At 42.3% G+C, this 15855-nt stretch overlaps 3 protein-coding genes across 3 annotated transcripts; 2 read left to right on the top strand and 1 right to left on the bottom strand.

The window, feature by feature from the left end:
- Positions 1 to 28: 28 nt before the first annotated feature.
- On the bottom strand, positions 29 to 7755 carry LOC131883039 (solute carrier family 12 member 8-like). The gene is made up of 10 exons (XM_059230370.1): positions 7087 to 7755; positions 6686 to 7018; positions 6103 to 6337; positions 5834 to 6035; positions 2122 to 2222; positions 1900 to 2033; positions 1524 to 1781; positions 1258 to 1449; positions 400 to 578; positions 29 to 327 (listed from the first exon to the last, which is right to left on the bottom strand). The coding sequence occupies exons 1-10, from the start codon at positions 7261 to 7263 to the stop codon at positions 162 to 164; spliced, it is 1977 nt and encodes a 658-aa protein (XP_059086353.1). The 5' UTR covers positions 7264 to 7755; the 3' UTR covers positions 29 to 161.
- Positions 3631 to 5252, top strand: LOC131883043 (troponin I-like). Its single transcript, XM_059230373.1, has 4 exons — positions 3631 to 3761; positions 3846 to 3874; positions 4056 to 4195; positions 4512 to 5252. Exons 2-4 carry the CDS (start codon positions 3854 to 3856, stop codon positions 4675 to 4677), a joined length of 327 nt encoding a protein of 108 aa, XP_059086356.1. The 5' UTR covers positions 3631 to 3761; positions 3846 to 3853; the 3' UTR covers positions 4678 to 5252.
- A 1266-nt stretch (positions 7756 to 9021) lies between the features above and the next one.
- LOC131884049 (alpha-(1,3)-fucosyltransferase C-like) lies at positions 9022 to 15395 on the top strand. Its single transcript, XM_059231689.1, has 3 exons — positions 9022 to 9647; positions 13566 to 13756; positions 14046 to 15395. The coding sequence occupies exons 1-3, from the start codon at positions 9631 to 9633 to the stop codon at positions 15122 to 15124; spliced, it is 1287 nt and encodes a 428-aa protein (XP_059087672.1). The 5' UTR covers positions 9022 to 9630; the 3' UTR covers positions 15125 to 15395.
- The last annotated feature ends 460 nt before the right edge of the window (positions 15396 to 15855 follow it).

Genomic DNA, 15855 nt, shown 5'->3' with positions numbered 1-15855 from the left:
ATTAACTATGGAACCAATTACACAAAGACATGCTCACAACCCATGTATTTAAGAGTAACATTGAATGAGAATAACTTGATAGATTTTGTTGCCGTGGCCTGGATATTTGAGGGAGGTCTTAGTTAAGATAAACGAACCAATTCAATGAAGGACTGAAGCCTTTAGTCGTTGAAATGTGACCCTTGAACGGTATGTGTCTGATGGAATTGAGACCGATCAGCAAAGTCTGTATTGACCTCGTTCAAATGTGACGAACGTGTTTCCACCTTCGGTTGGATTGGATTGATGACGAGTCGTTGATCATTTGGGGTCACACTCACCGAGGCTCTGAAAGTTCGATATTTGACAAAATGAACGAGTAACCTGAGATCAGGCTGTTACGAAAATTCTATCTTTTACCCAGTAAGCTTGGCGAAAAGTCCTTTGACGAATTCCACAATGGAGAATTCCGCTGCAATGCCCGATTCTGGTCCAGATACAGTGTGTCCAATGTAAAACCAGATCCCAATGCACAAGAGGATCGAGAGTACGGAGTATGTCCAATTGATCAGGAACATCAAAATTAATTTGATGACACACTGTAAAAGAGATTTTTTCTGAATTCATTATTTGGAACATAAGCCTCCTGAGTTTTGTATCATTTGAACTGTTCAAATGTAAGTACATTAAGACTATGTTAAGGGAAAAAAATTAGGAGCCTCGTCAGTTTCATGTTTCTCTTTTTAAGATATACCACTTTTCAAACTTTTAAATATGTTTAATGAACATCCTCAAAAAAAATACAACAACCTGCAGAAAACATAGATGCAACAAGTGGACAAATGTGGTCAAAGATGAAGGGAAGGAAAGTAATTACCGCGTAACGGTAAGAAAAAACACCCCTAAAAATTAGATAAAAGGAATTCATTTTGCCACAAGAAACCAATTTTGCCCATAGTTGCATGTATAAATTGCAATCAATCAACAACAAATAAAGTAAGTGTCATTGCCCTCGCCATCTACATGATTAAGCATTTCCTATATTCCCTACTTTCCTCATTCAGAAATTCAAATTTCAATCAGAAAGCAAAGCAACTGATTGCTACGTAAAATTTACCCATCCAGTTTTGCGCCTCTCCAATCAATTCACAAGACAATCGCAGGGAATTGTCTTGACCCAAGAATGCCAAAATTCAGGGCAAGGCATATTTGAAATGTTTCTTCGGGCTCAAAAAAGGCCATAAAACGAAAACAAGTGCACAAATAAAAGTGACTCACCCCCGCCAAACTGATCCAACGATTGCAAAATGGTGAGTAGAAGTTTCGTGGTTTGGCATCAATTTCGTCCACGTTGTATTTCTGTAGCAGTTCTTCGAATTCCTCGTTCCTTCCCTTGGGATCCCCGTGCGAATCCACACTGGATGCCGTGTCATTGGAAGCCACACTTGATCCACCCACACTGGCTTTCCGCTATGAAATGTCCAAGACAAAGGTTGTGATATTAGTGGAACATTAGTGGAAAGGCCACCTCAATTTGCACATACTCCATTGGTGATTTGCTTCTTAGTGGCATCAAAAGTCGGTGAACCAATTCCATTGGCATGGTATTTCTGTAGCCGATGCTGATTCAGGTCAAACTGCATACTTAGGGCGAAATAGGAGTATTCAATCATGCCGTACGTGATAAGAAAGGGCATCGTAGCCAAGGTTGCCAAACGATTCATGTCTCCAATACCGATGAAGAACAACGTGAAGGCTGATATGAGTGCCAGAGCATTGATTGGAACCTTGTTCGGACCTTTCTGTTGATTGCAATGAGAATAAGAAGCTTAATCCAGTGTGCATCATGCTCGTGTAGTAGATTAATTGCCGTTTTTCTAAACGGGTCCAATTCTCGTTATAGAGACGCTTCTTTCTTACCCCTTCAGCTAAGAAGGAAAAGGCCGGGAGAACGTTTTCTGCCGCAATTGATTGCAGTACCCGCGGAGTTCCGTACAGGGTCGCCAAACAGCTTGACACCGAGGATACGTAGAGTGCAGAGAGTAGGAGGAACCCTGAAATTAGCATAAATTAGATCACTCGAGAATCTTTTAATGTGGAGAGAAAGTTGCGAATTGCTCAAGGCCATTCGTTTGTTCGTACCTAGAGCAGAGACTTTTTCCGCAATCATGAAGTCCGTCAAGAGAGCCGTTCGATCGCAAGTCCCAGCCAACACCAGCATGAACATCAAGTACAGGAACGAGCTGGAAAGGAATGACGAGCATGTGGTGATGATCATGTCTCCATTCGAAACACAAAAGTTTTGATCATTGCCGAAGTCTCTTCTTTTCTTCGTTCGTTCGTTCTCGTCGGCTGCAATTAGCAGCGATGAGTCTAAGGCAGTCTAGTCTTTCACTCAGAGGTTTAAGACTCAAGGCCAACAAGTCTTGTTCCATGAGGGTATCGCTCTACTGTCTCCCTCACGTATTTATCACAACAGAGCATGGAAGGTTGTCAATTTTAGAGCGAACAGAACTGATTCACAAGATCTGGAGGAAAGAACTAAGTAGACCCTTGAAACGACGTTTACGACCCTCTTATTTCAATTATCCATTCTCCTGGACGATGCCGTCTGGCCTTATTAGTGTTTCTTTATCGAGGACGGAGGTCATTCTCAATTTGGGATTTCAGATTTAGCTGTTGTTTCATGTCCCATGACTAATGTTAACAATATTAGCAGGGCTGTCGCTGCTGATACTTCACTCTCAGGGGTTGACAGGGCATTGTGCTTAATCTTCGTATATTTTTGTTGGATAATCCATAGGCCAGCATGACAGGTGACAGTCGCGTTCCATCCCTCGATTCTCAAGCCCGGCCTTCAACCCACGACCTCTCTCAATGCAGAAGCCGGAATGTCGATGTAACACTTCTGAGGATGGAGACCTTCAACGTAATTATCACCGACATTCATTCAAGGCCAACATTTGGATGATCAACTTAGCGCTTCGTGAAGGAAGTGGGTGGACCTTGGACCACTCGAGATCCTTACGGTGTCATCATCAATTCAAGCGTAAAAAGGGGGGGTTTCTTGTTGGATTCGGAGGCAGAAATAGAAGCAACTTTGCCGACCTCGGAGTTAAACAGCCAGGCATTGTCGTCAGAAGCATTCTAATTTCTGTTATTCGAGCCATGGGTCAGTGTGTCTCCTACTCATTGAGCCACCCAGCCAGGCCTACTTAACAGATTTCCACTACGGAATATATGAGCGAGCTAAACCTCCATTATTTCCAATATTGCTGGCAGTACATCACATCCTCTGGAGCTCTACAGTATAGATTTGCCTTGAACGACAAACCATGTTCACGTTTGGAACGCCCACTCATGATGTATGGGGGGGCAAGGGAATCTAAGTTGCGTGTCAACCACCATGCCGCTATGCCCATGTATGACTTGAGGTCATTCTTTGTTATTTGAGCCAGGGAACGCATCACCATCTGTCAGCCTGACTTGGCCATCCTCATACGACACCACACGCCACAACTCCTCGCTGTGTGCCTTTGTGTCCATGGATGAGGTTTTCTAACTGTTTCCCCATTTTTTCCCCGTTCTCGCTTTCCCCGTTGTCTTCTTGAGTTTTCACGCTGCCTTGAGTGGTCGGTCTTCTTGGGTCGGTCTTCTTGGGTCGGTCTTCTTGGGTCGGTCGGGATTTTTCGCGGCATAGTTTTGTCACTCTCCCTTGAAATCCTGCCCCAAACACAGGGTCGAGTCACCTTCTCCTTCATCTTCTCCTTTTGTTACTCACAGTGAGCAATATTTGGCCAATTAGTTCGATTCGTTTGGTTATTAGCCGCAATTGGTGAAGTCCTTCTTTTCATTGTTTGTTCTAGGATTTGCCATGGCTGAACAAAACACGGAGGTAAGCGAGGGTTTCTTCGATCGAAAGACTCGATCAAGGCTCAGGAAAATGCCACAAGACGGACGGAGATGATGTTGTCACGCTTCATACTTCATTGCCTTCGATTAACAACGGACATCGTTCATGCGCTCGGATGAAAGTGCATCATTGGCGAATGCATTTCTGTCCTTTTTGATTCTAGGCTCCGGCCGCACCCCCGGCGGGAGAGTCGGTCAAGGCTCAAGTCCCACAGATCGTCCTTCAACGGGTGGGAGATCCCAAGAGTCTCGAGGGTGTTAGTGATGACGAGCTCAAGGCTATTTTGAAAGAATACTATGATCGGTAAGGATCCTATTCTTATCAACAAGTTGACTGACGGGCTCTTTTGGTTTGCTTATTGATTGACAATCAAAAATGAATAAAGATTGCAAGAGGGCAATCTGAAGTAATTGCCAATATCTGTCTGCCATGTTCAATAATTTTCAAATTCAAGCGAATACATCTAACCAATTGACAAAGATTATTGACAACTTTAAGCCACTCAAATGAGTAGTTGAAGTTCGTCCTTTCGTTTACGCATTGTTTGACAGCCTTTCTTTTCCCTCTGAACGAACGACTAACGAGTGACCTGGGCCTCATTTGGCTTCGCTTCTTTCAGTTGGGTCAACACTGAGAACACCTTGTACGACATCCAATATGGAGTCCGTCTCAATGACATGCAGATTCAAGAACTGGAGATGGAATTGTCCGACATGAGGGGAAAGTTCATTCTCCCCAAGTTGAAGAAGGTCCACAACTTCAAGCTCATGGGCGGAGATGAATAACTTGGATGTGCCAGGTCTCACCTCCCTTAGTTTCACCATCAAGGGCCATCCCCCCCATCGTCATCATTATTATCATCACCATGGAATTTAGCTCTTCCTCCTTATCATGTGCACCCATCGTAAAACACTGGAGACACTTCTCAACAGCTCCTAATGAATTGGATCGAAGCAATCAGCGTGCGCGAACAACAACAACAACAACATCATCAACAACAACAGTTTGTGATATTCCCCTAAAAACAGCAACAGCAACAACATCCCCCGCCATCTCAACTGTTCATTGATTTCAAAAAGTGGCATTTACTGTCATGGTCCTTGGAACAATTACTTAAACATTGCCCCACAACTACCACAATGCTTCTACTACTTCTATACTACTACTACTACTACTACTACTACTCCCTGCCCATTGGCCTTCGTACCTGGGCTACACACGTGCGTGCAAGATCATTTCCGTTTCCCTTGTTCGCACACGAGGTTCAGCTCCTACACTCTTGATCCCAAGAATGATTTTTGTCTGTGAGAAGGAATGTTATGAATAGAGACTAGTAAGAATACAAAACTTTTCGAATCAGGATGCCTGCTACTGTTCTATGCAATGTCGACCGCAGCAGGAATACGTCGTTGTTTTTCGACCCAACTGGCTTGAATTTGGGTGCGTTTGAGTGCAAACAAGCCGGTACAGTGAGTGGGTGAGTGGGTGAGTGCTCTTTTGCCCTCATCAAAGACTGACCTCTTGTCTCTCATCTTGTGGTCATGAAGATGCACAGGGAGAGTGAAAAATGTTTCCTGGAATTTTTTCTCGACCCTTGAGAAGATTCAATTCCGCGACAAAGTTTCCTCTCTTATAAACTTAATTTTCGTTGTCAACTAAATGTCGTCAGACACGGATCAAAATGGAACTATAATGTAGTTACCTTACTCTCGTCCATACGTATTTCAATAAGTCAGTCGATTATCCCCCTACCAAGCCATTAGGACTTGCATGGAAATTCAGACTATCTTGAGTAATCAATTTGTTGTACCGAGCTCCTAGTCGTTTCAAAGGCTTTTTTGGCCTGCCCTTTCAAACACTTTTGTCCACGGACAAAACGATCGCAAGGTCAATTCAAAAAGATAAATTGTATGATCCAGCACGAATGATTTCCAAACTTACCAAGAAGCCACCGCTGAAAGTGTTCCAATTGCAATATCCTGAGATGGGTTTCGGAGGTCGCCACTCATATTAATTCCAGCCATTACGCCCGTTAATGCGGGGAAGAAGACGCCAAACACACTGAACCAATTGTGATGTTCCGTGTAGTTGGCTTTGCTATTTCCCAACCAAACCGAGGTGTTCCAGCCAACAAAGCCTTGATCTGGAAATGCATACCTACCCCTATGAATGTATGCTGAATGAGTCTTGTCATGAGAAATAATTCATACTAGGGCTTTGGTGAGTAATCGAGCCAATGGCGAAGTCTCCAGCTCCCAACAACAAAATGACCAATAGAGCAAACTGGAGTCGAATGACCCATTTCACTCCCGCCAAGTTGATTAAAGTCAGGACAATGATGACCAGAGCGGCGATGAAACGCTCAATCAAAGGTGAATGCGTCTCCGATATGACCCCGGCAATGGATTCGCCAAATCCAGTCGCACAAAGGGCGTTGCCTATTGCCTAGAAGGAAGAATAAAACCAAAAAAACATTCAGATGAGTCTGCGAAACGACTATGATGGTCTTCACAGTGATTGACAGAGGCCATGGCTTTGACCTTAAAAATCGAAACTGAGTTTCCACCCATGGGTAACCCTTTTAGCGGTGTTTAATGGCGTACGTAATTACTTTTTTACATGGCCCTCCAAAAAATGGGTGCTGGGCAATATCAATAATGAAGTTTGCCCAATCATGACTTGAAATTTGAAAGCAAGTACGGTTATATAAAAGACAAAAGGTGAAATGCTTCTTCGATAAGACAAGGACCTCTCGGTTCCACAACGAGTAAGCTCATAGTAATTAAGACCAACCTGTCCAAGAACATATATGATGCCAACGGCCGCTCCACGTCTTGATCCCAAAACATGAGCAATCAGGAAATAAACCCCACCAGATTGAACATGGCATCGCTCACAGATTCCAATGGCAGCCATCACTGCCATCAGGATCAAGGCCACCGCGCAAAGGACAATCAAGGCTGCATTGCCAATTCCCGCTTCGGCCACAATCCAACCTGAGCGGAGGAAGATGATGACACCAAATATGTTGATGAGGCAGGAAGTGAAAACACCATCCCAGGTGCCAAATAAAACCCGCTCGGACACCAAGAAGTGTGACAACCACCAAGGAGGAGCCTTGGATCCCTGAGGGTGGATTAACGATATAAAACATTGGAAATGATTGCTACGTAATTTGCTCAATTTGACTTTACCAGATCATTGGCGAACAACTCATTGTCGTGCGGCACTTGACTGGCCAGGAGATTGGAACCAGTCGCACCACTCGATGGTGGCATGCCTCCTGGATTCAAAGGCTGCTTCTCACCCTCCAAACCAAATCGACTCCAATTAGGTTCACCTTTAGAAGAGCCATTGGTCGAAGTGGCCATTGTGAGCCTCCCAATATGGTTGTTTTATCTCGACAACCTGTAGCTCCAACCCTCAGATGACACGCCTCATTGTGAATGGCAGTGGTTGGGGAAGGTTGTCTGGAGTTTTGGGCCCCAAATATTCGATCTGGGATCTTATCAGCTTCACAAATCAGATGTCTTGAACGGATCTTGATTATCCCATATGTTTGATGTGCCACCCGCTCACCACTCCATGGCCTTTTCTCAGTTGAAATAGCTAAGAAAAGAAGGGCCTCCAACCTGGTCCGTTCTCAAGGCCTTCTTCGCCCTCGTCCTTCCTCCCACGCACACGCATGGAGAGTAAGTTGTTGATTCCGTCCTCCACGGACAGGCACGCCTTGATATGAACCACTTCTCTCTTGCCAATGATAAGGCTCCAGCCAGCTACCCAGGAAAATTTCCTTGCCCAAGCTGAAAGAGAACTTCCAAATGGACGCTCGAAGTGTTATCTGAAATAAGATAGTGTAGCTGGCAGTGGAGTGCGGCATTCGGTTTTTCGTCGTGGTTGTTAGTCATGTTTTGGGAACTCTATGTTAGGTAAGCACGGTTCCTGGATCCACGAAATACTGATCCCGTACAGACACACCATTTGTTTCCACCTTGTTTGGAGAGTTAAATGAGTTTAAGATTGATTGTATTTTCAAGTATTCTACTATTGCTTCCTTATCAAACAGAGCTCTCCTTTCGAGAGCTTCATTCATGCCAATCTCATTGAAAATGACTATTGGACATCATGATACATCAAGCCAAATAAGATAGAAGTGCATCATGGTCAGTCCATCTTTTTTGTCCATAAGGAAAGATCCTGTTCAATTCTTTTTGCAGTCAAGATTTTTAGCTAAATTTCATGCAATTTATATCGTCTCTAGCCTGTCAGTTTTAGTTTTGCAAAATATTACTGTGCTCTAGCATTAGTTTCTTTGGCCAAGGAGTAAAGTATATCTGGCGTCAGATTTGTGGTCAATTTGAGTTTTCTCTAAATGCGCTCATTAATGAATGAAGCAGGCATATCGCTAAAATATTACATTGAGACTCATCAAGCATTATCGAAAATATTTAATATGAGGAAGGTGTCAGGCTCTTTCTTCTCATAAATAATCATGAAATGCCATGAAGCCAGTGAAAACTGATCACTGTCAATCATAGAGGAACGAGTGAAAAATTTGCCTTGAATCAGACATTAGCAACGAACGGAAATGGGGACTATTGTGGATTGAATCAAAATCAAATTGATCGATTTTGACATGATCTAAATAGAAAATGTGTTCTAGAACCTAATGGATCAAAACCGCAAAACAAATTTTCAAATGTAGACTGAACTGTGCACTCTAATTTAAACGTCAAAAAGGGACGACTTTATGTTTATACGATTTGAATTAATGTCTGAATACACTTAAATAAAAAGAACGGGATCAATTAGAGAGACTGCCAATACAGACTTTTTTCTGAGATGAACATCGTCATTTTCATTGAATCTACTTGAAACGGTTATCAGAACCTTTAATTTAGTCTCTCTTTTGACAAGGACAAGGATCAAACCATTCACCCAACAGTACCGGTGAAATAATACAAAAAGAAAAACGATTTTGTTCAACCGAGAACTGAAGTTGGTGGATCGTTCTTTGGTTTAGCGCCCCTGCCTACAAGAGGCTCGAACTTTGCACAAGTCTCTACCACTTTAGCTTTCTCCAGTCCACTTCTGCCTCTACCTAGCACCGGTTCCTCTCTTTCATCCGCTTGCGCGCGAGAAATGCCTCCACGCAAATCTCAACGTAGGCTTGCGTTCCTTCTGTGGAACAGCACAAGCGAAGAGAACAGGAACAAGAAAGAGGAGGGAAGAAAGCTGGCAAGAACCGTACCACGAACCCTCCCAAAGCCGGTCTGAAATGATGAAACGAAACCTAGACGGGGTTTGTTGGTCCATGGAACACAGCTGATTTGCTTGGTCCACTTTTAGATTATCGAAAGGCATCAATTTTGAACCGGATGCTTGTGCTTGTGACGAGGATCTTATCGATTCTGGAGCTTATTAGTGTGCACCACAATTAGGTTGAATTAGGACACTGATCGTCTTTGAGTGGTCTGGAATCCATTCAAGTGAGAAGAATAGTTGTTCAGGTCATGGTCTTCAGTGCAAGTGTTCCATCCTTACCTTCTTTTGAGAAGGAGAACAAGGGAGGAAGGAGAAAAAAGTAGTCGTCGGACGACAGCGTTCGAAGAGGAAATGATGAGTTGATTTGTCAGTCAGTTGGAATGGTCTGTTGGAACAAGACCAATTGTCCAAGTGGAACAAGACCAATTCCCTTGAGGTTGGAACCTTTTTGACGAGTTCTGTCACACCTTGGCATGGAACATCTCATACCGTGAGTAGGCTTATTCTTCGCATCTAATTACATCCAATGCGCAAAATGGGAGCAGGTTCCAAAGAGGTTCCAAATGTCCCTGATAAGCTCTGCTTCAACCAAGGTCCATGTCCATATTTTCAAACGTTATCCTCCCATTTTGTTTGGTAGTGTTGACCAGGGAATGAGGAGAAGAATCGAGAAATAGAAGGCTAGATGACTCTCAAGGGAAATTGCAGCTTTGAAGCACGCCATGACTGACGTTATTTGTTCCAGTGTGTTAATCTTGTACATTGTTTCGTTGAGTACGACACAATTTTTTCGAACGAGAAATATGCTCCGGACTCGTTTATCGTTTCCACAAAAAGGGTTCGTATTCCATTGGCCAGGGATTGGCGCATGTACTGGACAAGTAGTTTATGAGGGTACCAAAGCCTGATGAAATGGCGTTTTTATGGGCAAGTTAATCTTGATAAGTCCTTGATAAAGGCACGCCATGGGACCAAACAAACTTGAATTACATTTGGTTCCGAATTTGAGCCAGCAAGTCTAGGTGACCTTCTTTGTAAAATCTCGAGTCGTATTCATGATCTCTATCTAATTGTCTTTAGTACTCTGTCAGCTATTAGTGGTATGTACGCGTACCAAGAAAATGCTCGAGACTTTATACAGGAGTTTGCTCACGTTCCAACGACACTTTCATCGTCAATTGCAAAGTAGCATTTTAAACGTCATCGCAATCGCAGAAATGTGAGGGATGGAGCCATTCCTAATATTGACCTTTCTTGGACTTGGAGTACACATTTGCAATTGGTTGTCTCGAGCTCAAGGAATAGACATGGATCTTCCACAACTGTGCAGCTCGAAAACTCAAAAGTGAGAACGATGACTTATCAGTGCACTATTTTCTTTTTACGAGTTATCGCACTTCTTAGAATGTCATTGTCGTTCTCAAATGACTCACTCAAAAGCCGGGCAAAGAAAGAAGTGTGACTCTCGGCATAATATGACAGAAAATTCAAACAGTGAAGGAAGGCATGAACAGATTCAAACTCCATTGCTTAACCATGCATGGTAAAGAAAGTTAACTTTGAAGCAATGAGAGTATATCATCGATTGGGCAAACAACAGAAAATTTCTAACAGAAAATGCTAACTAATTGACGTGTGTAATGAACTTAACATTGTTTTGTCAGGGCGGGTACATAATTTGTGTTAAGATGGTTTTGGTGCAAGCCCATCAACCGGGCCAGTGGTATGGAAGATGCAGCAATTCGTTCCTCTTTTTCAAAATTGCATTTTAAAATGGTGTAATTGTAACGACCCAGAAACCCAAAAATTACTCGTTACTCGATCCTGTTGACAAATGAGGAAATCATAGATTTTACTACGTTTTGCTATTTTCATATACGTAATGTGTCGTGAATGAGGATGATCTGGGCTGAAAATCATGTTTACTCTTGACAACATTGAAGATTGTCGTGGTTTCAAATCTTGTCATTTTAATGCTGATTTGTTTTTTACATCTGATTTAGAGCGAAGTTATCAAGCGATTGTTTGGCAGGAAATATTCTTTTGACTTGATTGAGTATGTTGCACCAGACTTCCCAACTCTCCACATTTCCATCCAAGACTTGAGTTACACATTTCTAACAGGGAAGCTTTATGAACTTGAGAATTTCTAATGCTGTTTTGTCATAAATTGTTATGCCATGGTTGCAAATCTTCATTAATCATTAGTAGAGACCAGGAAAATAGCACAGTTTAGATTTGAAAACCAAAATAATATTTACTCCTGAACAACATAAAAATTCTGAAACTAATACTCTACAAGTATTTCAAAAAGGCAAGTATTTGGAATTTTGCAAAAATATTGAATTGAATGCTCTCAGAGATTACCATTTTTGAAACATTTTCGAAGAAAACTTCAAATAACAACAAAAATAAACATTAAAACCGAAGTCAACAAATCTCTTTGTTCGGGTTGATAATAATAATAATAATAAAATTCATGCTACAACGTAACCTCATTTATGATACAATAACCTATAAAAATATGTACTGAATAATAAAACAAATGTTTACAATATGTATTTTCTTTGACTTCTTAAATAGATCTTTTGCTTCCCAAGTTTCAAAGTTCAAAAAGCTATGAGGAAGAGGCATATTATTGCCATAAATTGAAAAAGTTTAGCCTTAGTTTAGGTATTTAGAAGTTTAGATTTCAGACAAACAAACTGAAATAGTGGTCATTTACATTTTAGAAAAAGTAATTGTAACAAGTAACGCCATTGCATATTTGGCGAGTAATGGTTGTGTAAGGAATTAATCTTTTTGGCCAAAGTCATTGTAACATTAACACTAATCCGTTCCTTTTATTAAGGAACAATTAATGCCTAGTCATCAACTGACGGGGAAGTTAGAAGATCCAAATTTGGCATGAGCGACAAATACATGGATCAAGTCTGGCATTGATTACACAAAGAGATGCCCTTTTCTAGAATGCGGGGCCTCTTGGCTCCTTGAATGGCTTGAGTCATTTCTTATGCAGACTTTTTCATCTGGAATCTTGTCTTTTCCATCAATGTCACATCTCCAAGTGGCTGTTTTCTCCAAATGAGTCTAACTTGACCCATGCTCGCTAGCAGCTTATCCCCTGCACTCAATTCATTATGTGATTACACCAGAAGATCTGAAGATCCAAGGTGAAGTACTAGATGCACCCAAGACCCAAATGGTCTCCTTTCACCCAGAAAATCTTCCTCCTAGGAGAGCGAGAAATTCACTTTCGTAGTTTAGGACACTCGAAGAATCTGTGAACGAGGAGGCTTAAGTGAAAAAATCTGGGTCCCGAGTATTGAACGGTTGGCTGGGCAATAATCAGCATCTATGGAACGAGAATAAGACATTGGTTTCCCAGGCAGCCGGGTAGTCAGAAGCCCAATGACAATAGGTAGAGTGATCATGATGACTTGGTCGGCTAACATGATCGGAGAAGAAGAAGGGGCTAAATTAGAACGCCTCACATCTCCTAGGTTCCAAACAGGCCACCATCATGATACGAAAGCAATTCGGGGGTGGTTCATCAATCTAGAGACAACGAGCAAACAAACCAGAAGGTGATGTATGAACCAGGAAATGAAAATGATTGGAACATACTTGATATGTTTTCGAGTTCGATTAAGCAGTATAAAGGTTGTTTTCTATTCAATCGTGTAATGAGGATATCGAGACTATTTAAACGCAAGATGTGTACATCAACTTTTTTTTGGCGTTGAAATATCTCATCTTCATGTCCACTTTTTCCCTTGTTTGCGTGAAATCGATCCAAAGGTATTGCTAGAATACATTGATGGATGCAATTCCTGCAACACCCGGTCCAGTCAAAAGATGCTAGCGAAAGTGAGCATCTCTTGTACACCATTAGAAAACACTGAATGTGTGTGGCGTCAATGAGAAAGATTGATCATCAGCAGGGCCCCTTCCAAGTAGACAGACCTTCAGAGACGGCTATTTTGGAACAAGTGATTCTTTCCTCCTGATCCATAGGAACACACTCGGATTCAAAGAATAGAGAGAGCATTTGGGTTCAAGTGATCTCCGATGAGTGCGTGAAGAATTAATTGTTCCTCTTTGGCGCCAAGTTTGTGCCAACAAATCAGTTCCTTGGCTCCCTTCATGACACGAGATTTTTCTTTGGTGCAAAAAAAAATTATCTGTTCCTCACATCCTTGAGCGTCTTGGAGGATTGCTTGCCTGCCGTGTAGTAACAAAATGTGTGCGTATTCAAATGAATGACCCCAAGGTACCGTGCATACTTTGTATACTAGTATACTATACGTACAAGGGAGCAAGTCGTTTAGGAGGACTTACAATGACTCTGAGGAATAAAGAAGTTGTCCTGAAAGAGCTCATAATTCAACTTATCTTTCTTTTCCAGGCGAAGAATGCTATACCGAAACGCACCCTGGATCCTTCTTTTGGTGTGCATCTTCTTGGTGCTAGTCATTTACACCACGGATGATAGGTCACCAAGTCCTGGGAAAGCATCATTGGAGAGTGCTAGGATGGCTAGCCATTTGGATCCGTCTCCAGGCAAATTTGTCCAAAGCACTGTGTTCACCTCAAAAGGTCTCAGTTTGGTCTTGGGGGAAATGGGAAAACTTTTTCATCTACAAACGCACAACTCAGAATGCTTCTAGCGGGCTATAATGCTGGGAGCCACTTTGAGGAATTTCAAGTTTCACGGAAATAGAACGGGGTCGAGGGAATTTCTTAGCTGAGGGTATATACTCACATGAACTGTGAAGTGCAGTGTCCATGGAGGCTCTGATGAGGGTCATGGATTCATAATAGCTACATACTAGGGCCCAGCCCCATTGTTCGACCCTCCCAAGACCAAACTTAATGTTCCTTGAAGCTTCCATCCGTCCAAATCCTTTGGTGATTGGGAAAAACAAGACGAGGCTGAAGACCATTTTGTATTGGAACGAGTTCTACGGTCGTTACGATACGTACGATTTTGGCTATGGTCGTCAGGCGTTCTTGGACAACCAGTGTCGGGTGTCCACTTGTTTTGCTACACAAGATCGCTCGCTCCTGCCTATTGATCAGTTCGATGCCATCATCATACACATCCGAGGTTTGCCAAATGATATTCCAGCCCAGCGAAGCCCTCAACAACGCTATGTGATGCTTTCCATCGAGGCTCCGATCTATCTCTTCGAGTATCGGGATCTTAACCGCCTCCATTTTAACTGGACCATGACATATCGCATCGACTCGGATTTTCCCATTCCGTATGCGTGGATAGATAACGTCAAGCCACTGCCGGCTCCTTTAGGATCCACTCTACTCCAGAGATTTATTGTGAAGCACGGCAAAGAGGCCGCCACATTGGGCCCAAATTTGGCGGATGACAAGATTGGTCTGGCGGTTCAATTCGTTTCCAACTGTCACTCAGCCAGCCACAGGGAGCATTATGTTCGGGAGCTTCAAAAGCATATCCCCATCGACATTTATGGCAAATGTGGACAGTTCAAGTGCGCCAAAGACAAAGGCATGGCTTGTTTCCGGATGGCAGAGAAGAAGTACAAATTCTACTTGGCCTTTGAGAACGCTCTTTGCAAGGACTTCGCCACCGAGAAGTTCTTCACCATGTATAGCCTTAACATGATTCCGGTCGTATTGGGCGGGGCCAACTATTCCAGTTTTGCACCGCCCCATTCGTTCATCAATGCAGCGGACTTTGATTCTCCGAAAGCATTGGCTCATTATCTGAAGATCTTGGACTCGGATGACGCCAAGTTCAACGAGTATTTCTGGTGGCGAGACTTCTATCGGAGACAGTTTCATCACCACCGGAGCCTTTGTGACCTTTGTGAGCGGCTGCACACGGACAGTCGGCCTTCGACCTATTCTGATATGCAAGACTGGTGGGTCAAGCAAGCCGATTGCACAAATGCCTTCAGCCGTTCTTCATTAAAAGATTACTATTGAATTTAAGCTCAAATCACGTACAATATACAAGCTTCATGATTCTCTAATTTTGAAATTTCAAACTTCCTTCTCAGAATTAAATTTAAAAAAGAAGAACACGACCGTCTTTCCATGTCTGTAAACCATATGATTACTCGCTTTTCTCTCGTTACAAGGTCAAAAGCCCGCATGACAGTTCATTCTTTTTCACTAAATCCTAAAAATGGACATCGGCATAAAATGGTTGTCTATGAAAAAATAATTTGAATTAAATCCAGGCCAATCATTTCAACTGCGAGGAAGAATGATATGATTGATCGACATGCATGCACGATTTGGAAGAAGAAGATGTTGATGTAACTGACATTCTAAATCTTCCTCAAACTTGTTTTTATTTTCTCTCTCCATTTTTGCTTGCTCGGACATTCTTTGTTTATATTAAGCTCCATATCTCTCGTCTTCCCAATCAAAGATTTCATCTTAGAAAAAAAACTGATTTCAACTTGGATGTATCATTACCCTGACCCTATTCCCTATTTCATTATCAATTTCAATTTCCAGATTGATTTGAAAATCTTTGGAAATATTTTTACTACCTCTACCGGGCAATTTTATTTGTCATGCCTATCACTCCAAAATCAAGGGCAGAAAAATATGTAAGATCAGTAATATACTATTTCACATGACAAGTATTTTTGAGTGGAAAAAATCATTAAGAAAATGTCCTTTCAACGTCTAAACCCGGTTAACAG

Source organism: Tigriopus californicus, chromosome 7 (assembly GCF_007210705.1).
Source record: "Tigriopus californicus strain San Diego chromosome 7, Tcal_SD_v2.1, whole genome shotgun sequence".
In the NCBI taxonomy this organism is placed as follows: Eukaryota; Metazoa; Arthropoda; class Copepoda; order Harpacticoida; family Harpacticidae; genus Tigriopus; species Tigriopus californicus.
Note: the sequence above shows the minus strand (reverse complement) of the source record. Positions and strands in the feature narration are given on the sequence as shown.

Bases quoted from the DNA above. Each gene is read 5' to 3' on its own strand.
- LOC131883039 (XM_059230370.1), bottom strand. From the start codon at position 7,263: ATGGCCACTTCGACCAATGGCTCTTCTAAAGGTGAACCTAATTGGAGT. The intron at 6,036-6,102 runs GTATGAATTATT...ATGCATTTCCAG, and splicing joins GATTACTCACCAAAGCCCTA to ATCAAGGCTTTGTTGGCTGG. The intron at 1,782-1,899 runs GTAAGAAAGAAG...TGCAATCAACAG, and splicing joins TTTCCTTCTTAGCTGAAGGG to AAAGGTCCGAACAAGGTTCC.
- LOC131883043 (XM_059230373.1), top strand. From the start codon at position 3,854: ATGGCTGAACAAAACACGGAG. The intron at 3,875-4,055 runs GTAAGCGAGGGT...TTTTGATTCTAG, and splicing joins TGGCTGAACAAAACACGGAG to GCTCCGGCCGCACCCCCGGC. The intron at 4,196-4,511 runs GTAAGGATCCTA...CGCTTCTTTCAG, and splicing joins TTGAAAGAATACTATGATCG to TTGGGTCAACACTGAGAACA.
- LOC131884049 (XM_059231689.1), top strand. The intron at 13,757-14,045 runs GTCTCAGTTTGG...TGTTCCTTGAAG, and splicing joins CACTGTGTTCACCTCAAAAG to CTTCCATCCGTCCAAATCCT.